The following is a 25,539-nucleotide window of genomic DNA, read 5'->3' as shown; positions in this document are numbered from 1 at the left end:
GGGCTAGGCTGGTTGACCTGCGGATTAGCTATCGTTCGGGGGCGATTCAGTTCAATGGGTCAAAATATTTCAACCTGCTCCAAGCTCCTTAAATTAATAGGTTGGTCCAGTTACAGATTAGTAGGTCATAGGCCGGATGAGGGGTCTATTGATCACGCCCAACTATGCCTTATAAAAAGGACTAGACGGTCGTTGCAAATATAATCCGGTTTACAAGTCTGGAGTCGAATCCCATAGAGAACTAAGGCTTAGCTACAGTTGTTCAATATCGCTATGAAACACAAGTCCAAACAATATCCTAATTATAAAGATTATAATATTTATTTTTATCTAAATAACTAATAAATACTAGAAAGCAGTAAAAATCAATTAACAAGGATAAGGATAGGAGACATGATTAAGGAGGTCTAGAGTTATGATTTCCCCTATTGTCGAAATCCTTTCCGCTACGTTTTCTATAAATTTGCCTAAGTCTTCTCTACCGATCATGAGCGCTCTAAGTATCGTAGTTCTCTCCCCAGTAACTACCACAATTTACTAGATATATTCTCCCAAATTACGCTAGCTGACATTAAGTACGGCTCACTCGGATCGCACCAAGGTTTAGTTATCCCTAATCCCACATTTAAACCCTTCGTATTGATCCCTCATATACGTTAGGAGTGATGTTGTTCAACAACTACCTAAATATGCATTCTCTCCCGAGTAATACACACTAAATAGGCACAGTCGATCGAGAGCTCTTCAACCAACCACAATATAAACGTAGTTGAACAAATAGAGACAAAGCTACGGCAATTCTATATTAACGTAACAGGAAAATCATCCTCCAATAGGTTCCATTAAAACCCTAGATAATAAATTAGCTATTCATAATAGTATGCATAACTACAATATTATCATTCATAACCAATAATGAAAATAGGAAGAAGGAAGTAAAAAACTCGTAGAAGAATTCTCTGCCTTGCTCCTAGTGTGTTCTTGCCTCCTTAGGTTGAATCTCCGATCTCCTTAGGTCTAAAGTGTGTCAAAAGTATGTCCTCCCTCCTCAAAATAGCATTTTTACATGTATTTATACCAAGTAGGGTCGGGCCCAGACGAAAATACCTTCTCCCGCGCGAATAGGACAATCACTCTGTAAAATTTGCACTACCACACCGCATGGGGTGACAAACCATGCGGGGCGGCAGACTGTGGGAAAGTTCAGATTGCTAATTTTGACAGGCTGCAGGAAATTTCCACAAGCATGGCGCACCTCGCGCCGCGGTAGTGGGAATTCGCGAAAATGCAAAACACAAAAGTTGTAGCCTTTCAAATAGCTTTCCAACGATATATTGTGGAGCCCAAACGGAGTTCTGAGCGAAATATTATGTGTATTTTACTAGACAATGCGACGTATGCCCGCTCGATTCTTTGTTTCGTTCTTAACTATCATCCGTTAATCCCAGAACACGATCCCGACTTAATTTCTTGAGCTTTTACTGAGACTTCAAAGCTCTAAATCACTTGAATTCATTTCATAATATCTACATAGCTCGAAATCACTCCTACAAGGCATAAAATACACAATTTAGTGCAAAATACTAGCGATTAAAGCTCAAATTCAAGTAAAGTGCAGTAAATTAGAGTGTAATAAGCGACTAAAATACGCAATTATAGCCTATCATCAACACCCCACACTTAAACTATTGCTTGTACTCAGGCAATCAAACTATACTTTATATAGACACGACCTTTTAAACAACTCTCCTAACTCATTACACTAAGAATATTTAAAATAGACTAAGCACATGTCACGACCCCAAAACCAACCCGGTCGTGATGGCGCCCATCATGGAACTAGGCTAGCCGACACAAACTCAAAACCAATCAATATCTTTATTCTTAGGATAAAATCAAAGGTATTTAACAATAAGCCTTTAAAAGCGTTTAGAACAAATCAACAGTGCGGGAAAAAAAAGCCCGACATCGGGGTGTCATTAGTCATGAGCATCTACTACAACTGTCTGACAACACCAAGACCAACGCAGCCGGAAAAATTACTGAATACACTAAAGAAGAATAAGGAGGGAGAAAAGTAGGGTTGCTATCGCCAGGCAGCTACCTTGTTAACTCTGAGGAACCTACCACTGAGTAATCAACACCTGCCATCGGGTTCAGAAATACCTGAATCTGCACACAAGGTACAGGGAGTAATGTAAGTACGCCAACTCAGTAAGTAATAAGAGTAAATAAAGACTGAGCAGTAAGAAAATACATAATCCACATCATAACACCACAACAAGTACAGTGTGCTTCCAAAGTAGCATATAAATCAAACCCTTTCGTAAAAAATTCAGTTTTTTTTTTTGTGGAAATCATTTGAAGATGTGTAAAAATCTATTTAAGATATCTTTCAGCAGTTTTCAAAACAAGTGATGAAATAGTGATTAAAATGATAAAAACATAGTTGGGCCCTCGGGCAAAACTCACTCGTATAGCCCCTCGGGCAATATAAATCATAAATAGCCCCTCGGGCAACATAAGTCATAAAAATCCCCTCGGGTAATCATCACTATCCCTCATATATATCTCATAACATAAAAATCTCAGTGGAAATAACAAAGCCAAATCAGTAATTAAATTACGAATATCACATAAAAATTTCAGTTTCAATGAAAGTTGTTCAAAATATTTGTTCAACATTTTCAATAGAGGCTCAGTATAAAGAGGAGTGAAAACAGTAATTTCATAAAAACAAGCCCCTCGGGAAAAGTATCACTCATATGTATATATCTAGCCCCTCGGGTAAGCCTCTCAGTCATTCGTGACTCAACTCTCATCAATTAGCGCTCACACTCAGCACTCACGCTCAATAGGTACCTTATAATAACCGATGTGGCGTATAGGCCGATCCATAAATATATAGTCGACTGCACTCACTGGGGGTGTGCAGACTCCAGAGGAGCTCCTACAACCCAAACGCTATATCGCTGCGGTGTGCAGTCCGATCCAACATATCGCTGCATCGTGCTGCCCGATCCATATATCGTTGCGGCGTGCAGCCCGATCCATATACATATATATACATCGCTGCGGCGTGCAGCCTGATCCATAAATATATAAAATCCTCAAAATCAGGCCTTCGGCCTCTCTCAGTCATCAATATAACAATCATGCCCTCGGCTTCTCTCAGTCATTAACCTCACAAGCCACTCGGGCTATCAGCAATACAGGGTGCTCAGCCCAAAATATTATTTTTATGCATCAAGGAATAATAAATACTGAGTTATAAAATCAATAAAAACATAACATGACTGAGTACATATCTTAAGTCAAAACAGTGAGGAAATAATAAGGAAAAGCCCTCCAGGGTCCAACAACTTGGCACGAAGCCTAAATATGTCATTCAGCCCAAAACATAGTAATATTTTCCAAAACACAAGAATCAAATAATTTTCAGTCAAATACGCAACTTAAGAGTCGCTACGGGACGGACCAAGTCACAATCCCCAACGGTGCATGCCCCCACGCTCGTCATCTAGCGTGTGCATCACCTCAATATAGTGAAACAAAGTGAAATTCGGGGTTTCATACCCTCAGGACAAGATTTACAATCATTACTTACCTCAATCCGAGCAAAATCCTACTTCGAAATGCCTTTGCCCTCGAATCGGCCTCCAATCGACCCGAATCTAGTCACAGTTAATTCAATTTAGTCAATACTAATTATAGGAATTAATTCCATATGAAATTCTACATTTTCCATTGAAAATTTGAAATTGCACTAAAATTTCTCCCGTGGGGCCCACGTCTCGGAACCCGACAAAAATTACGGAATATGAACCCCTATCCAACCACGAGTCCAACCATACAAATTTTACTCAAATCCGACTCCGGATCGATGTTCAAATCTCGAAAATTCATCTTTATGGAATTTTTGAAAATTCCTCTATTTCCCTTCAAATATCAATAATCTAACGCCAAATATGAAGATTTATTCATGGAATATAATCACAAGGGAACCAAAAACACTTACCCCAAGTTTTGTGGTGAACTTTGTCTCTGAAAATCGTCCAAACCGAGTTTGGAAGTCCAAAAATGGAGAAAACTCGGACTGCTCGTTATGCGCTATCCAGAATTTTTCGCGGTATTGTTCACGCGTGTTACTGTACGCGGCTATTGTTCACTGCTACTGTACACGGCTACTATTCAAGGCTATTGTTCATGCTGCTGTGAAAAAAATGCAACAGCTTTTCTTCAAGTCTAAATCTATCCGTTAACCTTTCGAAATCCACCTGAGGCCTTCGGGACCTCAACAAAAAACATCAACCAGTCCTAAAATATCATACGAACTTAGTCAAAACCTCAAATCACATCAAATAACGCTAAAATCGTGAATCACAACCCAATTCAAGCCTAATGAAACTAGGAATGTCCAACTTCTATATTCGATGCAAAAACCTATCAAATCAAGTCCGATTGACTTCAAATTTTGCACACAAGTCATAAATGATATAACGAAGCTATAAAAAATTTCATAACTAGATTCCGACTCCGATATCAAAAAGTCAACTCTAGGTCAAACTTTCCAAAAATCTTCTATTTTTCAACTTTTGCCAAAATGCGCCAAATTATCCTACAGACTTCCAAATCCAAATCCGAACATGCGCCTATGTCCGAAATCACCATACAAAGCTATTGGAATCATCAAAATTCCAATCCGGGATCGTTTGCTCAAAAGTCAAATCTCCGATCAAACTTAAGAAATCTTTAGCCTTAGATTTCTAGATTCCGTTAAATGGCGATAATTTGAGTTAGGGGCCTCCGAATTCGATTTCGGGCATATGAACAAGTCCAAATCATGATACAGAACTACCAGAATGGTCAAAACTCAGATCCGGGTCTGTTTGCTCAAAATATTGACCGAAGTCAACTCAGTTTAGTTTTAAAGCTCTAATTTACAATTTAATGCATTTTTCACATAAAACCCTTCCGAAAAATTATACGGACTGTGCACGCAAGTCCAGGAATTGTTGATAGCGCTTTCAAGGTCTTAAAACATTGAGATGATTATTTAATTTAAAGATGACATTTTTGGTCATCATAGCACAATAGTGTAATATCTTCACCTCAAGATTTGACTCACAAGTACCATGTATTATTCACAACTTACTTACTTACTCTAACATAGAGGTCCACAATATTGTCTTTCCTTCATGAATCAAGTGCCCTCACACAATAAAAAAGAGTAGTTTCACACACCATAAAAGTTAAGAACAATTTAGGAACTCAAGATAGAAAGAATCCACTCACTCTCAGAAATAACTTTCATATGCCACAAAAGATGCACCATAGGCTTGCACGTAGTGTACTACTCTACTAATCGAGCTCATTCAGTCTAGGATCAAGTAGTACTTTATTTGGTTGTAATGTAGGCTGAGGGACGGGTATGATACATTTAGATATAAGAGTGACTATCCTAAACACTTTAATACATACATTTTAACAATTAGAACCCCACTTATGTCAAACCAAAACTCCACCTTCACATCAATGTATATTACCCCATACTTCTTTAAGCACAATTACATCAAGAACCACCACTTATTAAGGAATATTTTTCGCAAAAATACAACTATTTTTTTCTTTCTTTTCTTTTTCTTTTCCAATTCAAGTGGCTCTTACTTTTTCAAAATAGTGCACATTTCTCCTTATCTCATTAGTTCCACTCAAAAGCCAAACCAATCATCTCATACTTTAACTTTTACAAAGTTCATAACAATTCAAGTGCTCATGAGAGGTGAAAAGGTTCGAATAGATGATTAATTCAAACAAAGGGGTAAGGCTTGTAATGTGGTTGCCAAAGAAACAGGATTACATGCTCAAAGGGGTTAACTACGTTACATAACAATTAGGCGGGTAAATTATATATCTGGCTCAGCAAAGAAATGCCTATATCACTCCAAGACTAAACAAAACTACTATTTCGCTTTGCAAACACACGGGGCAAGTTCTAGACATCAAATGCAATGCACAGAATACAACAAACCTCACACACACATGGCACATAACTCACTCAAGATTGGACTCATCAAGACACTCTAGTCAAAGCAGTTAAGCAAATTTAAGATCATACGATTTAAGGTACTTATACTAGAGTCAAAAACTAAGTCTAAGCATCACAACCAAAATACTCATTATTCTCAAGGCATAACAAAGTCAAGAGATATTGCTTCAGTTCAATTCATATCACCATGGCTCCTACTCCTAAAAAAACTTACTACACCCGGTTCAAACAAAACTCTTGGAAAAGAATCGCGGCACAAAGAAAAATCAAGAGGGAATTACTACACTACCTACAAAGAAATCTTTTTTTTTTAGACTTAAATCTCTCAAGAAAATTGTCTTATAGATCCATCGTCGGGAACAGTCCAATCTTTTTTTTTCTAAAAAAAATATTATTCAATTAAACTAACATAGGTAAAATAGCATAGAAAGTCACCCACACAATCTCTTCACTTTGTAAAATTTGCACTACCGCGCCGCATGGGACAAGGCATCATGCGGGGTGGCAGTGGGAAAGTTCAGATTGCTAATTTTGACAGGCTACAGGAAATTTCCACAGGCGCGGCGCATCACGCGCTGCTCTACGCACCGCGGTAATGGGAATTCGTGAAAATTCAAAACACGAAAGTTGTAGCCCTTTCAAATAACTTTCCAACGATATATTGTGGAGCCCAACGGAGTTCTGAACGAACAGTTATGTGCATTTTACTAGATAATACGTCGTATGCCCGCTCGATTCTTTGTTTCGTTCTTAACTATCATCTGTTGATCCCAGAACACGATCCCGGCTTAATTCCTTGAGCTTTTACTTAGACTTCAAAACTCCAAATCACTTGAATTCATTCCATAATATCTATATAGCTCGAAATCACTCCTAGAAGGCATAAAATACACAATTAAGTGCAAAACATTAGCAATTAAAGCTCAAACTCAACTAAAGTGCAGTAAATTAGAGTGTAATAAGCGACTAAAATATGCAATTATAGCCTATCATCAAATATTTTAATAGGTTACGTGGGTTGGATCGTAGACTCGACCCATTTGACAGGTCTAATCGGGCCTGAAGTTTTAATTGTACGGGTCTGAGGTTTGTCTTGGACAGTTTAAAAACATCTTAGTTTAAACTTCCTTGTTCTTTATAAGTATTTCGCTCTTAACTATCAAATATATTTCTTAATAAATACCTACATCACTGAATGGAACAAAATTTGGACCTAAAAATATTCCCGAACCTTCATGCAACTGAAAAAATCAGAAATAGCTTAATTTACAATTGTTAATTGAAAATCACCGACAATTTCAAAAGTAAACAAAATTTAGTCATTTTTTCAAGTAAAGATAAAATTTGAACGAAAGTTCCAATATAATATACTGGAAATAGGGGTGTACATGGACCGAGTTGGTTAGGTATTTATTAAAACCAAACCAACTATATCGGGTTGGATTGGTTCAGTTTTGTCGAGTTTTTCAAATTTTTTTGTTACGTGAATATTATTTCAATCTTACTTTGTTAAACTTTTTATAAGTAAATATATGTTTAGTAAAAATTGAAAAAAATGACAAACATATGATCTATTAAAATATTTTTATGGTAGAATTTTGTTAATAACACATGATAGTTATTTTTTTAGTCGTCTGACAATAATTTTTCGTTGATGTATACATACAAGGTTAAACTTATTTAAAAATTAAATATAAAAATCAATATGATATCTAATTAATGATAAGTTCTATTTAATTTTAGATTATCGAAATATCACTTCAAATTCGAAAAAGATATAAGAATTTAATAAATCTTGACATATGAACATGGAAGAACAAACAAATTAACGCATTTCAGTAATACTTGATAAGAAAGTGATCATATAACCCATTATTTAAGGCTAATAAAAATGGAGCACTTCATATTTTATTAAATATTATATTCCATAAGAGAATCCTAAATATTTCTAAAAATTTTGTAAAAAAAATTCTATATAAAGTCTTAAAAGTATATATAAAAATTATATATTTATATGTCGGTTTTGTTCGAATTTTTTACTCACTACCAAACCAAATCAAACCAAACCTAGTCGGATTTTTTAATCGGTTTGGTTTGATGCAGTTTTCCGGTTCAGTTTATACACCCCTAGCTGGAAGTTTATACGCAAGAACTCCATAATTCAGCATATTGTGCTGGAACTTTTTGTGCTTCAGCTACGATATTTTTGCCCAGATTTTATGTTATTTTTGTTCAGATTTTATCTCCGCATAAAATAGCTATTTTTTAATAACTTTACAAACGTTGGCTATTTTCAATTACTAGACAGAAAACTAACTAGCCCATGCTATTTTCGCTGTAAGGTTCTCCCGTGTTATTTAACTGCAATAGCATTTGTAATGGACTACAAGATAAAACTCCGTTGAACTGAAACAAACCAATCTCGAGAAATTAATTCACCCACACAATATCGAACCATGCTCCATTATATTACAAATTCAAGCCTTATCGACGGTGTTAATGGGGAAAAATACGGCTTCACCTTAATCTTATTGATTAATAACGCTCATCTTTCCCAAAATGTAAACGTATCCAGTCATCTGCATAAATATGCAGGAACAGGCATAACCTTAAGTAAGAAATATTTTAGCCAAACCCCACTTCATACTTTAGCAGATACCACAATGCAAAATGGATACTTACAAATCTTGCACCCTCAATGCGTACACTAGCTTTTACATTCGTATGATTCTTCAAACTAGCAAACATATAATTACTTAATGGAACATTTCAGCTCAAAAGTAAATTTGACAGCAAAATGAATATGCTATCATTTTATCTAATATCTTCAACTATTTTGCTTTTCATTACTTTCACCGTAGAAAAAAAGAAGGAAAACAAAAAGAGCAAGACGGCAGCTGATTTTTAGAGGTATAACAAAGGAGGATGTTGTCCAAAGTTTCCCTTGTCAAACATTCAGTCATACAAAACCAAATATATTAATTTTTCAACTAGAAAATATAGAGGAGCATTGTACAACAAATATATGACTGAACAAACGATAGGACGCATAGTCCAAAGAGCTTTGCATTTGAAGTGCAAAACACACTGAAGAGATGGTCCAAACAGCCAAAAGAATCATAGAGATAAATGACATTTTCATCAAGCAGCTCTTAGATTTAAAACACAATTTGCAAGAGCCAACCTCTAGCGCATCAACGACATAAACAAAATAAATCAGATTTTACGGAAAATAGTCGAAGACATGCCATACTCATACCATTTTGTATCAAAAAGTTGAATTGAATAAATACATAATACCAAGCCTTGCTTACCACAAATAAATAAATAGATAAATGTGCATAAAAAGTAGTAAATGCAAGAAAAGAGACCACTCCCAAGTCATAACCTACTTGTCAAATCTTGAGACAAAGACCAGTGTTTGCTTGGTAAGTGTCTCAAACCAGATATGTACAAATTACAATCACTAATCTTATCACAAAATGGCTTATGAAAAGGTGTCTCAATCCACAAAGTTACCTAAAATTACATACTTCAAGAACTAAATTCGCCCGGACACCTGGGGCAGACCTCTGCTAGAATGAGATAAAAACTACACGAGGTCAGGACAAACTTCATACAAATGGAGATTTATATCCCTAGCAATATCATCTCACTAGAAGTTCGATATCATCTCTATCACCTGACCGAAAACTAGAGTTGGAAGCCAGAGCTCTTCTCTACTACTCAGACGTCTTCTAATTGCTAACCTAGAGACCTGAGGTCCAAACAGGATAATACGAAATTTGGAGAACCGAGCACAACAAGCTTCATAGTGAAAACAGAAATTGATTCCTAGTACTGAAATGAGAAAGCAATGTCCTAGACTGGTACAAAGTGCTGAAAGCCAGAGCCCTTATCTACTACTCATAGTGTCATCCTTGGTGTGAACCTAGAGACCTTCACTCCAAGGACTGATGACTCAAAAAAAAAGGAGTTGAACTGAATCCTGACAAGCATCATAACAGAAACAAGAAATTGATTCCTAGTGCTGAAATGAGAAAGCAATGTCCTAGACTGTTACAAAGTGTTGAAAGCCAGAGATCTTGTCTACTACTCATATTGTCATCCTTAGTGTGAACCTAGAGACCTTCACTCCAAGGACTGATGACTCAAAAAAAAAGGAGTTGAACTGAATACTGACAAGCATCATAACAGAAACAAGAAATTGATTCCTAGTACTCAATCTATCAAGAAGAAAGAGTTCAAACACAAGGATAATCCTTTACACAAACAGAAGCACTAATTATGTCCAAAAACAAACTAGCTTAAGAGAACAGGAAGGGGATGAGAAGGACAACAAGGAAGCCGAAGAGTCTAGAAGATAACTGAACACAACACCAATGGGTCACTGATTTGGCAGAAAGAACAGAGACACAGCAACACAAAGCAAAAACTAACTTTAGAATTCGATTTCATTGGGGCTACCTATGAAAGATAACAAGAAATGAAAAGATGTATGGTGACAAATGTTTTCTAAGTTTTGACAATCAAGAGAAAAATATTACAAATCTTCATACATTCATGACAGTGAGAAACCTTAGCTGCATTTGTAGAATTATATCTGTCGAAGTAAAGGATGCCATGAAGAATATGAGGTTAGAAAAAATATGCAGTCTAGACGGTATATTCAAGCAGAGCCTTGGAAATCGTAAAAGTAGTTTGGCCAACCCAGCCATTCAATGTCGCATCAAGGAGCAAGAAGCATGTTAAATGAGTGGAGAGGGTACATTGTTTGACATATAGTAACAAAGGAGATATTAAAAATTGTATGAACTAGTGGTATTACACTTATGAGTCCTCTATGAACCATTAGAAAATGGTAATATAGTAGACCTAGGGACATTAGAGAGTGATGGAGAACCGGTTTGAAATTGTGCTTGGTTGATCTACAACAGAGTTTATATTTTTCTACTTAAAGATTGATAGAAACTTATAAGGAGCAGAAAAATAATCTCCAGGTGATCTTTAGTGACCAAGAGAAACATAGAATAGAATATCAACAGAAATATTGTACTGGCTACTTGAAAAGATAAATTCAGTTATGTACCAGGAACGGTCAGCTGGTCAGAACTACGAGAAACACGAGAGAAAGTAGGTTTCAATTAAAAATCACCTTGAAATTGGTTTTTGCTTCCCCTAGTGATGGAACAGTAAACTAATTGGCAATAGTATACTAGATAATGTTCCATTGTACATGATACTTGAACGTTACTACATTAGTTCACCGGACTTGGAAGGAATCAACCAAAAGCTGAAACTATAGAAAAGCACTCCAGAGAGTAGAGAATTTAGGATAAGACAAACTATATGCGTTGGAGCATAAGTTTAGTGTTGGGGTCCATGAAGCAGAAGTGGACGTGAAGCTGGATACACAAGTCATCCCCAGGAGAGATAGTTTCAAATATCATGGGTCTGTGATACAGGGTAACGGGGAGATCGACGAGGATGTCGCATATCGTATTGGAGCGGGATGGATGAAACGGAGGCTCGCTTCTGGTGTTTTGTGTGACATGAATGTGCCACCTAGACTTAAGGACAAGCTCTATAAAGCGGTAGTTAGACAGGCCATGTTATATGGAGCCGAGTGTTGGCAAGTCAAAAAAACTCATGTCCAGAAGTTGAAAGTAGCGGAAATAAGGATGTTGAGACGGATGTGTGGGCATACTAAGAAAGATAAGATTAGGTACGAGTATATTATCGACAAGGTGGGCGTGGCTCCTGTAGAAGATAAGTTGCGGGAATCGAGGCTAAGATGGTTCGGAGATGTGAAGAGGAGAGATCATGATGCTCCGTTTAGGAGGCGTGAGAGGTTGACCATGGCGGGTCAGAGGAGGGGTAGAGGGAGGCCTAAGAAGTACCGGTGAGGTGATTAGGCAGAACATGGCGCTACTTCAGCTTACCGAGGACATGACACTCGATAAGAGGGTGTTGAGGTCGAGGATTAGGGTTGTGGGTTAACAGGCAATCTAGAGTTTCGTCTAGTCTTCGCAGTAGTATTAATAATAGTCTTGTATTTTCCTATTCTTAGCCCCATGGTGTCATTATTTCCAGCAAGATTGACTCTATTATTGTAGTGTTATATTCTTAGATCTTTGTTATTGTACGTATCTCCATTTGCGCCCATGTCTAATTACCTTGTTGCTACTGTCTGTTTATTGTTTCATTTTCACTTCTCTTGAGCCGAGGGTCTTTCGAAAACAACCTCTCTACCGTAATAAGGTAAGGGTAAGGTTTGCGTACACTTTACCCTCCCCAGACCCCACTTGTGCGATTTTACTAGGTTTGTTGTTGTTGTAAGACAAACTATATGCACGGTAAGCTCAACACTCATAGAAGAATGAGGGAGAAGTGAATTGGATGATTGATGCCTAAATGCAAATACGTCGAATATCTAGGCTTAGTTTACAATGTAAATGAGATGATAGATGAAGATGTCAAATATTAAACTAAAATAGGATGGCTGAGATAGAGCAATGCTACACAGTGACTCACAAGTTCTATATGAAAATTGTAAAACCGGTAATGTTATATGGGAGTGAAGGTGGCATCTAAGTTCTTGCCTATATACAAGATGAGTGTCATAGAAATGGACGTTAAGATTGATGTGTAGTCATAAATGATTGGACAATATTAGAAATAATCACATCATGCAAAGTGTGCAAGAAGCACACATAGAGATCGAAATAACAAGACGCATGAGATAGTTTAGCCATGTCCCACATAAACCTCCAATGTACTGGTTAGTAAGTATAACATTATGGTGATTAAAGGTGCTAAAAAGGAGAAAGGTAGACCTAAGAGTAATCTCAAAAGAACAGGAATCTCCCGAAATATATAAGAACTTAGGTAAGAGAAAACATAATGGCGCAATGAATTCAAGAGATTTCAGTTAACTGGAGTTAATTCTTAGTTATTGTCGCACCTTACGGCAGGTCCGATGTTTGCTAAGAGTCTTTTTAGTATCATTAGAGACTAGACATTGAATGATAAGTGTGAAGATTCAGATAACCTCTAAAATGCTTTGGAACACAATTTTACTAGCAAGAGAATGAAATAGCCTGAATAGAACGGAAAAGATGCAGAGGATTCGTATAGTTGACACTTACTAGTTTAGAATTGATGCATATTGATTGATAGATTGAAAATATTGATGCAAGCAAGTTGCTAAGAAAATCATGTCTTACGCTGAGACGTGTTACTGAGTGCTCAACGAGCTTTCACCAAGAAAGATGAAATGAACAAACCTTATCCCCAAAAAATGAGATGAACAAAGCACAAAAGAAAAAAAGGTGTGCAGAAGTGTCTCTACTTTCCCCACTGAGACTAAATAGACCTTTGGATGAAAGCTTTAGACAGGAAAAAGACCAAAAACTTGGGAATCAATCTCTAAGAAGTTCACCTGTTTTTAGAAAGAAAAGGAAGAAAGTAAAATTTCTAAGAAATTTCCTTTGCTAGTACCAAGATAATTTTGGTAACAATTAAATAAAAGAACAAAATAGGTGGCATACATATATATATATACACATCACAACTTTTTTGTTTGTAATTCCTTTGGCTCCTAAATTTAATGTCTGGTCTAGTCTTCCTAATTGAAGATCTAGGCTGTTAGTGTAAGATAGATGTCTTCCCTAATTCTTTTTCAGTAAAGAGAATAGATGACCTGAAAGATTCTGAAAACAGATGCAAGATAGCGAAGAGATGAAGGGGATCGCATCAGATTAGATTAAAACATATATTCAATTAGAAATCATGGAAGCAACTGGCAATGGAAACTGTAGATCTATGATTATAAGCAGCAGCAATAACTTCAAGCCCAAGTTAAGCACAAGAGATTTCTTTCTTTAGAAGGTCTTGAGAAAGAATCGTAAATTCAGAAATGCTCCCTGGTAATTAGGAAATGCCTAATAGTGCTCATGCACACAGCAGAGGATTCAACTGAACTCGTAGGAAGAGCATATAAACCACATGTCATCGTATCAGCAAGACAGGATCTTACTGAAGAAGCTGAGCAAAGAGGAATCAGCAACAAGATACTGAAATTCCATGCAATGTGAGCTTGACAACTGATAATAGCTAAAGTTCCGTATAAAGTTAAAAGAGCATGGGAGAGTAGGAGAAATTTGGAAGCCATATTCACCAAAAGATAAGAACTGACGAAAGACCATCAAAGGAAAGACAATGCCCTATGAAGTTCTAACCCAGAGCAGATTGAAAAGAGCCTGTCAGGCAACATGGCTGAACCTAAATAGGCAGAAAACAGAACAAGCGGTCCAACTTTATGAACAATCTTTGCAAGCGTTCCTACAGAGAAGAAATGTATCAAACCTACGCAATGACACACTCTCTCCAGCACGAGAACCTACCATATCCTAGAGAGGAACTTCTGAAGAAGGAACCTCGACATTTAGTCAAGGTCACACCTCCAAAAAGAGGTGTGTCCTTATTGCTCAAGTGGCCATTATAAATGCCTGAATCAAGTTTTCTGCAGCACGCTTCTGTTCCTGTGTACCAGATATTATAGCAATTTGATCACCTCGAGAGGATTTGGAATCAATTATGTCCACAGCTGCTCCGGATATCTGCAGAGGACCCGTGACTTTAAGAAAGCAAGTCAACCATAGCAGAATAGTAAGATACAGAACTTTGAATGCGATTCAAGATAAAACAACTAGTACATAAAACCCACATATGAAGGCATTCATGCAACACAAAAAAAAACGAAAAAGTTCATTTGTTATTTTTCTTCTTCGGGTTGAGGAGGCTGCACATACCAAAAAGGTTGTTACAGGAAAGTGTCCGTGACAATAATAAACAGCCTTGACTACAATAATGTAATTGACATATCAAGAGTAGTAGAGATGCAGGATGAGGTATATGAAGTTAGTTTTCACAATTCAAAGGCCAGACCATTTCAACAACCATGTAAACTTGACAGTCAAAGAAAATAAGTGACGGTCATAAAATCAAGTTTCAAACAGGGCGCAAAAAATTACTGACCTTGCGAATATTATCTATGTTTGAGCCACCTTTACCAATAACTTTACCAGCTGCATGTCCAGGGATAACCATCTCTAGAGCTGTGGGTGGAGGCGGTCTGCTCAAAGACATGATATAGCTCAGAATAAAATGACATAATGCTTCAGAAAAAAAGAAAGATAAATTAATTGATCATCATAAAGTACTAACCCGCCATATATCTTTGAGGAATATGAAGAGTACGCTCCATAGCCATCATCCCCCCTCTTCCAACAGAAAAAGCAGTGTAAATAAGCATTCAGGAATAACGAAAGTTAAGAGAATAAATGATGCTGAACAGTATTCAGCAAGAAGCAGAATCCATGGAACCACATGTAGATATCATAAAAAATAAATAAACTAACAAAATAAAGGGAAAAAAGTTAAGCGGTGCAGGGCGGGGCGGTGGACGCAGGTGCAGATGCGGAGCGGGTGAACGCAGGTGCATTTGCTATGCGAGGCGGGTTGAAATTTTGCGGGTTAAGAGAAAACCCGCCTCGCACCCGCACAGCTTGCCATCCCTAGCTATTCCAATAAAAATGAGTTCACTACACCCCATTCACTGCATGATGAACTCATGAATGACAATGAACCTTCTACTTTTTTGTATTTCTTTCACGTCTTACTTTCCTTTGGGAAGGAGTTTATTCTTCTTTTTGTTTGTTTTAGAAAACTTTTTCCCTTGTCGGCAAGAATTCACCGACAGTCAATTCTCAAACATGGGCCGTGAAGCAAACCAGTTGTAGATCTTCCCATCCAGCGGACCAGCTCAACTGTTGATGTTAATATGTCCTCACACAAAACTAGCAGTATCCTCAAAAATCAGCTTCAAACTGAAAGCCTAATTACCCTGCTTAACTTCCTTACTCTTTCCATATGAACCATAAGAACTCTCAAGCTATTTCTCTTTTTTTTTCTTGGGGGTGGTGTGGGGGCAACAGAATTCTCAATTATCTATCAAGCCAATTCTTCTACTAAAATGACCATTGCAACCTCAATGCTTACCATTTAAATGACTCTTTACGACACAACTTTAATGATATTAACATATCAAATGGTTTCTCTCCTTTGCCAAAGCAAGATAACTTTAGTCTACATAATTTCATCAAGTACCACTCAGACATTCACCAGTTCCAAATGCTTCATTTCTGAATCAACTTGTAGCAGCTATTTCAGAAAATTAACAAAAAATGAAGAGAGAAAATATCAACTGAAGATGCACTTTATAAGGCCACAACTTGATTAAGAATGGAGTTTGAAATGCCCAGATGCACCATAGCATGAAATCAAACTTTGTGGAAGGCAAGTAATGCAGAAGTATACCGAGAATGACTCATGACCATAGAGGCTGCCCGAAGAACGCATTCCAAGGCCATTTCCAGTCTCACCCCTGTGTTCATAGCTCAAAGAAGCGGTCGGAGGAACATTGGGCAAAACTGGAGCCAGTGAATGACCAGTACCACCAGCGCGTAAAGAATCAGCATCGGCAGATGGATTAAAATTACCTTCTCGGCCTTTCAGAACATCATCTCTGAGCCTCAGTACAATCTGGATAAGGGCATCCCTCACACTACTAATTTCCCCAGCCACCTACATTTTTATAATGATGGTCAGTGACTCGAGGAAATTTACAGATAAGCAATTAAAATACAACTCAATTGATTACAACTAATATGAAAGACAGACCTCAACAAGTTCATCGTTTGAATCTGCACACTTGGGCTTCTGGCCTTTCGAGATACGTACATCAGCTCTAGTTCTCTTCCGGATTTCATTAACGATTGAACCACCTTTCCCAATGATACATCCAATGATCTTTGATGGAACAAGTAGACGAAAAGTTACACTATCCTCATCTTCATCATTTATTTTCCCTTGCAGCAGCAAGACAGCCTCAACTGCCATGGATTTAAGATCATCCACTGACTACAGAAAACCAAATGCTGAATAAGGTTAATACATGGAATACAAGACGCCCGAGATGAAACAAACTATTTTGATATAAAGCTAATTGCAAAAGCTACATAAACAACCAACTAAATACAGTTACTATATCAAAAACGACAAATCAATACTATCCACCTCCTCAGCAATCAACACATTTACCAATTGGAAGAGCTGTTACTGGCCTACCATGAAAGACCTCAAAGTTTAGAAGGGAGGAAATGTGCCTAGCATTTTGTTTCCTTCTAGTAAGGATAAACACAAAAAAAAATGAAATCCTATCAGCAATGGTTACTCTGTGAAAGTTTGTTTCACAATGATCTAGGAGAAGAAAAGCACATGCAAAGATAATACCCCATATTAGCAGGAGAGGTAAGCAATGCATTGTTCCTAAAAAAAAGAAGGCAGACTACTAAAAGGTCAAAATGTCACCAACACAAGCACAAAAGAAGTCTGGAGAAAAAAGCAATACCTCAGTGGAAATGACTGTGATGATGCACTGATCACGATCGGCTTTGGCATCACCAACCTCAATTCGAGCACCACTTGCTTGCCTTACACTTTTAATAGAAGCTCCTCCTTTTCCAATAACACGACCAATATTGTTAGTTGGACACAACACTCTAATAGTCAATTCCTCAGTTTGAGCGGCACCACCACCATAACCAGAAACCATGGGAAGAGCAGAAGAATAAACCGGCCATGCGCTTCCTGCATCTACATAACCTGGAAGCTCTGGTATGTGTGTGGTGCCTAAAACAGATGGAACAGATCTAGATGGGATAATAGGATCCACATTTTGATAAATCCCAGCTGCTGGATATATGGGAACATCTGAAGGGATAATAATGCTTGGACGAACTTCAGGAACATTAGTATTAAGAGGAATATCTTCCTTAGGTGTGAACTTGTACATGATTGCAGAAACAGCAAAGAGCGATCTCTTTACTGATTCTGAGTCACCAGTTATCTGAGACAAAGTAAAAAAAGCTGTCAATTCATGTTATAAACTACAACACTTAAACACCGAAATTTCAAAAAAAAAGGAACATTTTCTTGATAGGAGCAAATGTAAATCTATAAGCTTTGCCTAATGCACTAACACTATTTAACTATCACCAAACAATAAAAACAACTAACCAGAACGAAGTTATCAAACTCGAGAGCACAGGAATGTGTTGGATCGCTAGCATCTTTAGCAATAACTTTAATATTAGCCCTCATCTTGCTTCTCAACTTCTTTATGGTGGTACCAGATTTACCAATGATATTTGCAGACTGGCTTGATGGAACAAGAAGCTGACACTCCTCTTTTTCCTTACGCTTCTTATCAGAATCTCCAACAGCTGCCAAAGCATTTGCAATTGCCGCATAAACCCTAAGAAGAGCATCCTGAGCAGAGCAAAGAGGTTTTTTCTCATTGAACTCCTCGTCAACCTCAACATCTTCCTTTTCTTTTACATAGCAATAAATGATTATAACTCTATCCTTAGCACCTGGAAATGGGTCCACCACCTTGACCTTCGCCTTGGTCTCGGCTCTAATCGAATTTATAACTTTCCCATTCTTTCCAATAACACTACCAATCACATTATCTGGGCATAGAATTCTGTACACTACTAGTTCATCATCGCCTTTCTCATCTCTCTCTGTCCTCCTCTTCTGGTTCTTGCTATCCCCGTCATCCCTACGCGATCGTTTTCCAGTCTCACCCATAATTTACTACAAGAATTGGCCCAAAATCCACCACAAAGTTAATAAACATAATTAACCAGTTATACACAGTCTTGATAAACAGAAAAAACGCAACAAACACAAACTGCTTAAGTATTACACATTCCAAAAAAAAAAATATGATTTTCAGACCTGACTATTCCGCCAGGTATCTGCTAGTCCCCGCCAGCACAGATACCGGGCTACCACCAAGGTTTAGGCAGGTAGGAAGAAATCACCTACTATTTTTTGCCCCTTCTAAGATTTGAGGTTCTGCTCCCACTTCATTGACTACTCGGCCACACTTCCATGTGTAGGCACTTCCACACATCTTGAAGAGGAAATAGATCAATAGTGAAAAAACCCTTAATAACAAAATCAAATTTTCACAATTTTTCTCTCTTCCATCTTCCTCCTTAGTGATTAAGCACATGATAACAAATATTAAAAAATTACAAAAATAAATTGCTCATCAACTATGCCTCAATACTTTTAAGTCAAGTCAGCTATATGAATCCTTTGTAACAGGGGAAAAAACACATCGAATTAGATAAAAATCGGTCCAATCAAAAATAAATAAATAAATTGGAACTAATCTTGAAGAATTAAATAAATTAAGGGGCAAAGCAACATAACACATACAAAACCCTAGCTACTAAAAAGATCCAAAAGAGAAAAGCACCATAATCTACAAATTAAAAAGAAAGTAGAAAAAATTAGAGTATGAGGGTCATAAAGAATATGTACCTAAATTTGGTTAAGGAAGAAAAGAGTTACACAATTGACTTGTAGCAAAAACCCTAAATGTTGATATGATTCAAGTGTATATAGAATTTTAGGTATATGTCAGAGATAAGCGAGAATGGGATTGGGGGGTTGGGGGGGGGGGGCAAAAGCTGCGTACCTGTAAGATGAGTAACGAGGTTACTGTGAGACCTGATATCTCACAGATTAGGGTTTTTTAGTTTGTGGACCGGTTTGGTTGGTTCGGTGTTCGGGCTTCTTCTTTGAATTGGATAGGACTCGGATAATATAAAGAGAATGTACTAAAGAGGATATTTTATGAGTTGGAATTCAAACTCGTGATACTATTATGTATTACAAAAAAATTATGCAATTGATATTTATACTAAATTGATAAGCTTAATTATAGTGTTGTAAATTAAAGTTAGAATACAAATTATTTAATTATAATTAAGTCATTGCTTCATCTTACCGAGTACATAACACATGATAGGAAGTTGTGGAGGTCGAGAATTAGAGTTGTAGGTTGACAATAGTGTGTTCCTCCTAGGACATTTAATAGAACTAGGAATATTTTTGTAATTTCCTATTTACTTTATTACGCATGTTGCGCCATTCGCACTCGTTACTGTTTGACCAAAAAGTATTAGGCTTTTTTGTTAAACTAATTAAATAAGAAGATAGAGGGTAAATCCTAGTTAATGATAATTAATTCTAGATCTAAGATGGATAACATGAATAGAAAAATATAATTGAGTACAAATGTTGGCAGTAGTTATGGTCGGATCTAATAGTATGGAAAAGACCATGCATTAAACAACATTAAATGGCAATAAAATATAAATAAAAGGAGAAGATTCACCCAATCTTGAGTGAGGTGATCCTCGTTCATTTGATAAAGATGAATGATAGACAAATAAAAGAATCTTAGGACCCTTTTCGGATCTAATGGGGAGTGTGGGATAACAGATCATCTAATCTCTTTAGAAAGATGTGTTTTCTATCTTTTCTAGAGATAGAGTGTGTTTTATCATCTATGGGGAGTGTGTTTTCTTAGAGAAGTTCCCCCTTCATTTGTTTCCTCTCTCTTCCTATTTATAAGGGATATCTCTAGAAACACCTAAAAAGTACAATTAGAGCGAATATTCAGTGAAATATTCCCTTTGAAGATTCCAAAGCAAAACTAGTTGTTACTTCTATTTGTACTGCTCGACCTCGGCCTTATTGATGATCGCTGCTCGACCTCGGCCTTTGATCACTGCTTGACCTCGGCCTTATTGATCACTGCTCGACCTCGGCCAGATAGCTCAATTCGATTCGCAGGTTACTCATGACAATTGTCTCAGCATGTCGAATTTCTCTTATTTGATTTTGACTCATATAGTTAGTCCCTCCGCTTATCGAGGTTGTCGTTTGGTAGAGCTCGATGAGCGGACTTTATTAATTGTAGTTCGAGAAATTCGGATGGGAAGGTCGAGTAGTGAGGATTGCGGCTGAAGGTGTCGATCTTTAGGTCCAAGTGGTATCTGTGCGGGCTGAATTTGAGTAGAGTTCGACCAGGGCCAATGACTCGAGTGATGAGTTGATCGAGAAGACAGTAAAGTTGGAAAAAGCTAATGAGGCTAGGATGGCAGCTTTGGAAAGGAGGGTGACATCGGAGGAGGTCATCCGCGTCCTCAGATCTGGACGGGTGATTCGGCCCTTATAAGATGCCTTATCAGGTACCTCATTTGATTTGGAATGCTACTTTTGTTGCTTATTTCTGATTCTATTTTTCGAACGAGGTCGAATATTGATTCGAGCGGGGTCGAATGTTGATTCGAACAGGGTCGAATGCAAATTCAAGCGAGGTTGAATGCAAATTCGAGAGGGGTCGAAGGCAAATTCGAGCGGGGTCAAATGCAAATTCGAGCGGGGTCGAATGCAGATTCGAGCGGGGTCGAATGCAGATTCGAGCGGGGTCGAATGCAGATTCGAGCGGGGTCGAATGCTGATTCGAGCGGGGTCGAATGCTGATTCGAGCGGGGTCGAATGCTGATTCGAGCGGGGTCGAATGCTGATTCGAGCGGGGTCGAATGCTGATTCGAGCGGGGTCGAATGCTGATTCGAGCGGGGTCGAATGCTGATTCGAGCGGGGTCGAATGCTGATTCGAGCGGGGTCGAATGTTGATTCGAGCGGGGCCGAATGCTGATTCCAGCGGGGCCGAATGCTGATTCCAGCGGGGCCGAATGCTGATTCCAGCGGGGCCGAATGCTGATTCCAGCGGGGTCGAATGCTGATTCCAGCGGGGTCGAATGCTGATTCCAGCGGGGTCGAATGCTGATTCCAGTGGGGTCGAATGCTGATTCCAGTGGGGTCGAATGCTGATTCCAGCGGGGTTGAATGCTGATTCCAGCGGGGTCGAATGTAGATTCGAGCGGGGTCAAATGTTGATTCAAGCCGGGTCAAATATTAATTCGTTTAATGATGCAGCGTCACTTTGCCAAAATATGGGTGAGCTTCATGCACTCATGCTTTGCCTACATATATCAGAGAGATTTACATGTTTTCTAGGCTGGCAATTTTGTCCCAATCTATATGGTCTCTTGGCATCTTGGGATTTACTTTGACGACGATCGTTCCATGTTCGCGTAACGGGGGGAATCTTCATGTTTCTATTTTAATTAGAGAAATAGTTAGTTAAAATCAAATGAGATCGTTCGTTACCTCGATTTGATCGGTCGACGAGTGGAGGGGAGTAACCATGTTCCCTTCCCCAGTTATGCTTATAGTGACCGCTACCAATTTGGCAATGTCGTCTGCTTTGATATTCTGTGCTCAAGGGATTTGGTCGAGCTGGCATTCATCGAACTCGGGTAACAGCTTGCAGATCTCGGCATGGTATTTTTGCAGTCTTTGTTCCTTGATTTGGAAAGTCCCTGTAACTTGATTGACAACGAGCTGAGAGTCGCACCGTAGGACGACTCGTTCTACTCTGTGCTCGAGTGCTAGCTTTAGACCTGCAATTACGGCCTCGTGCTCGACTTCGTTGTTAGTCATATTTGGGCATCTTATGGACTGGCAAATTACTTCGCCTGTTGGGACCTCGAGTTTCAGTCCTTATCCCGATCCCGACGCGTTTGTAACCCAATCTTGTGATGCTACACCCTGAATCAAGAAAATCTCATTAGAAAAAATTTATGCAATTGATATTTATACTAAATTGATAAGCTTAATTATAGTGTTATTATAAATTAAAGTTAGAATACAAATTATTTGATTATAATTAAGTCATTGTTTCAGCTTATCGAGAACATCACCCATGATAGGAAGGTGTGGAAGTCGAGAATTAGAGTTGTAGGTTGATATACAGTAGTGTGTTCCTCCTAGGACATTCAATAGAACTAGGAATATTTTTTGTAATGAGTGAGACGGATCCTCTTTCATTTGATAAAGATAAATGATAGACAAATACAAGAATCTTAGGACCTTTTTCAGATCTAATGGGGAGTGTGGGATAACAGATAATCTAATCTCTCTAGAAAGATGTGTTTTTTATCTTTTCTAGAGATAGAGGGTGTGCTTTTTTAGAGAAGTTCCCCCTCTCTTTGTTTCCTCTCTCTTCCTATTTATAAGGGATATCCCTAGAAAACCCTAAAAAAGTACAATTCTATCTGTACTGCTCGACCTCGGCCTTGTTGATGATTACTGTTCGACCTCGACCTTATTGATCATTGCTCAACCTCGGCCTTTTTGATCACTGCTCGACCTCGGCCTTATTGATCACTGTTCAACCACGGCCAGACATCACAATTCGATTCGCAGGTTACTCATGACAATTATCTCCCTATATCGAATTTCTTTAATTTGATTTTGACCCATACAGTTATTCCTTCCGCTTATTGAGGTCGTCGTTTGGTCAAGCTCGGTGAGCGGACTTCATTAATAGTAGTTCAAGAAATTAGGATGGGGAGGTCAAGTAGTGAGGATCGCGGCTGAGGGTGTTGATCTTCAGGTCCAAGTGGTATCCCTACGGGCTGAATTTGAGCAGAGTTCGACCATGGACAATGACTCGAGTGATGAGTTGATCGAGAAGACGGTAGAGTTGGAGAAGGCTAACGGGGCTAGGATGGCAGCTTTGGAAAAGAGGGCAACATCGGAGGAGGTCATCTGTGTCTTCAGATCTAGACAGGCGATTCGACCTTTATAAGATGCCTTATCAGGTACCTCCTTTGATTTGGAATGCTACTTTTGCTACTTATTTTTGATTTTATTTTTCGAGCGAGGTCGAATGCTGAATCGAGCGAGGTCGAATGTTGATTCGAGCGGGGTCGAATGCAAATTCGAGCAAAGTCAAATGTTGATTCGAGCGGGGTCGAATGCAGATTCGAGCGGGGTCGAATGCAGATTCGAGCGGGGTCGAATGCAGATTCGAGCGGGGTCGAATGCAGATTCGAGCGGGGTCGAATGCAGATTCGAGCGGGGTCGAATGTTGACTCGAGCGGGGTCGAATGCTGATTCGAGTGAGGTCGAATGCTGATTCGAGCGGGGTCGAATGTTGATTTGAGCTGGTCGAATGTTAATTCGTTTAATTGATGTAGCGTCGCTTTGGCCAAAATACGGGTGAGCTTCATGCACTAATGCTTTACCTACATATATCGGAGAGATTTACATGTTTTCTGGGCTGGCAATCCAGTCCCAGTCTATATGGTCTCTTGGCATCTTGGGATTTACTTTGACGACGATCGTTCCCTGTTCGCGTATCGGGGAGAATGCTACTGTTTCTATTCCACTTAGAGAAATAGTTAGTTAAAACCAAATAAGATCGTTCGTTACCTCGATTTGATTGGTTGACGAGTGGAGGGGAGTGACCACGTTCCCTTCTCCGGTTATGCTTTTAGTGGCCGCTACCAATTTGGCAAGGTCGTCCGCTTTGATATTCTGTGCTCAAGGGATTTGGTCGAGCTGGCATTCATCGAACTCGGGTAACAGCTTCCAGATCTCGGCATGGTATTTTTGTTGTCTTTGTTCCTTGATTTGGAAAGTCCATGTGACTTGATTGACAACGAGCTAGAGTCGCACCGTAGGATGACTCGTTCTGCTCCGTACTCGAGTGCTAGCTTTAGACCTGCAATCACGGCCTCGTGCTCGGCTTCGTTGTTAGTCATAGCTGGGCATCTTATAGACTGGCAAATTACTTCGCCTGTGGGACCTCGAGTTTGAGTCCTTGTCCCGAGGCGCTTGTAACCCTGTCACACCTCCTTTTTCCGCCCCCGCGGGGGGTACAAGGAGTTTTTTCCAATTAAAGGACAATCAAAACATGATTTATTTATTTATTTCAGAGTCGCCACTTGGGAGATTTAGGGTACCCGTGTATGTTCCTGAAGGACTGCTCCAGGCTTTTAAATTTCCGCATCACTTCATCTTGTTCTGGGCTCTTAGCTAACTTTTCAATCTCCGCCGGGACCTCAAATTGGGGGTTATAGGTATGTGGCTCGGGTGCTTTGAATGTGAGTTCAGGGGGTAATATTGTGTGGCGTGAGCCTGAAACAGCGGCTCACTGGATGATCTGTGCAATGGGGCTGGGGGAGGCGCCACAAAGATGGGAACATTTGGTGGAGGAGGGTTTTGAGTGGGTGGTGGAGCTTGGGAATCATAAGCCTCTCTTCCCTGATAATAGTGATGGCTTGGGAAACTTGTTGAAGGACCGGGAGAGGGGTATTCCGGCGTGTGTACTGGTTGGAGGGTAGGAGTAACGGGTAGTTCTTGCCCCTTCTGGGCTCTAGCTAAGGCTATCTGCATTTCATTCATTTCTAGCCTCATTTTTTCCATTTTCTCCAGGGCTTCCTTCAGCATCTGATTGGCCTTCTTTTCTTCTTTTATTTCTCTAAAACTAAATTATAAAAATACTTAAACTATTATTAAGAATTAAATTAAGTTATAAAAGCGCAAATTAACTCCCAATAACAATTAACGCACAATTAAGTATTAATTAAGCATAAAATTGTATATTTGGACATTAAATGCTAAAAATGCAAACGATGCTTATTTT

The 25,539-nt window shown here is 38.7% G+C and overlaps 1 protein-coding gene across 4 annotated transcripts; it reads right to left on the bottom strand.

Moving 5' to 3' along the window:
• Positions 1-14,223: 14,223 nt before the first annotated feature.
• LOC104232538 (KH domain-containing protein At4g18375) lies at positions 14,224-19,798 on the bottom strand. Of its 4 annotated transcripts, XM_009785764.2 has the most exons (9): positions 19,668-19,738; positions 19,511-19,563; positions 18,191-18,772; positions 17,523-18,020; positions 16,793-17,032; positions 16,430-16,696; positions 15,278-15,333; positions 15,089-15,185; positions 14,224-14,670 (listed from the first exon to the last, which is right to left on the bottom strand). In XM_009785764.2, the coding sequence occupies exons 3-9, from the start codon at positions 18,764-18,766 to the stop codon at positions 14,539-14,541; spliced, it is 1,866 nt and encodes a 621-aa protein (XP_009784066.1). In that variant the 5' UTR covers positions 18,767-18,772; positions 19,511-19,563; positions 19,668-19,738; the 3' UTR covers positions 14,224-14,538. The 4 variants fall into 4 exon arrangements, with proteins under 4 accessions (XP_009784066.1, XP_009784065.1, XP_070021481.1 ...); XM_009785763.2 differs by lacking the exon at positions 19,511-19,563 and having other exon boundaries at positions 19,668-19,798; XM_070165380.1 differs by lacking the exon at positions 19,668-19,738 and having other exon boundaries at positions 14,224-14,687; positions 19,511-19,650.
• Between the last annotated feature and the right edge of the window lie 5,741 nt (positions 19,799-25,539).

This window comes from Nicotiana sylvestris, chromosome 12, assembly GCF_000393655.2.
Source record: "Nicotiana sylvestris chromosome 12, ASM39365v2, whole genome shotgun sequence".
Lineage (NCBI taxonomy): Eukaryota > Viridiplantae > Streptophyta > Magnoliopsida > Solanales > Solanaceae > Nicotiana > Nicotiana sylvestris.
Note: the sequence above shows the minus strand (reverse complement) of the source record. Positions and strands in the feature narration are given on the sequence as shown.

What these genes read in the sequence shown, in the direction of transcription:
- LOC104232538 (XM_009785763.2), bottom strand. Translation starts at nt 18,766, where the DNA reads ATGGGTGAGACTGGAAAACGATCGCGTAGGGATGACGGGGATAGCAAG. An exon ending in TCACAGTCATTTCCACTGAG is followed by an intron (nt 17,033 to 17,522) that starts GTATTGCTTTTT and finishes GGTTTTCTGTAG; the next exon opens with TCAGTGGATGATCTTAAATC. An exon ending in CAAACGATGAACTTGTTGAG is followed by an intron (nt 16,697 to 16,792) that starts GTCTGTCTTTCA and finishes ATAAAAATGTAG; the next exon opens with GTGGCTGGGGAAATTAGTAG.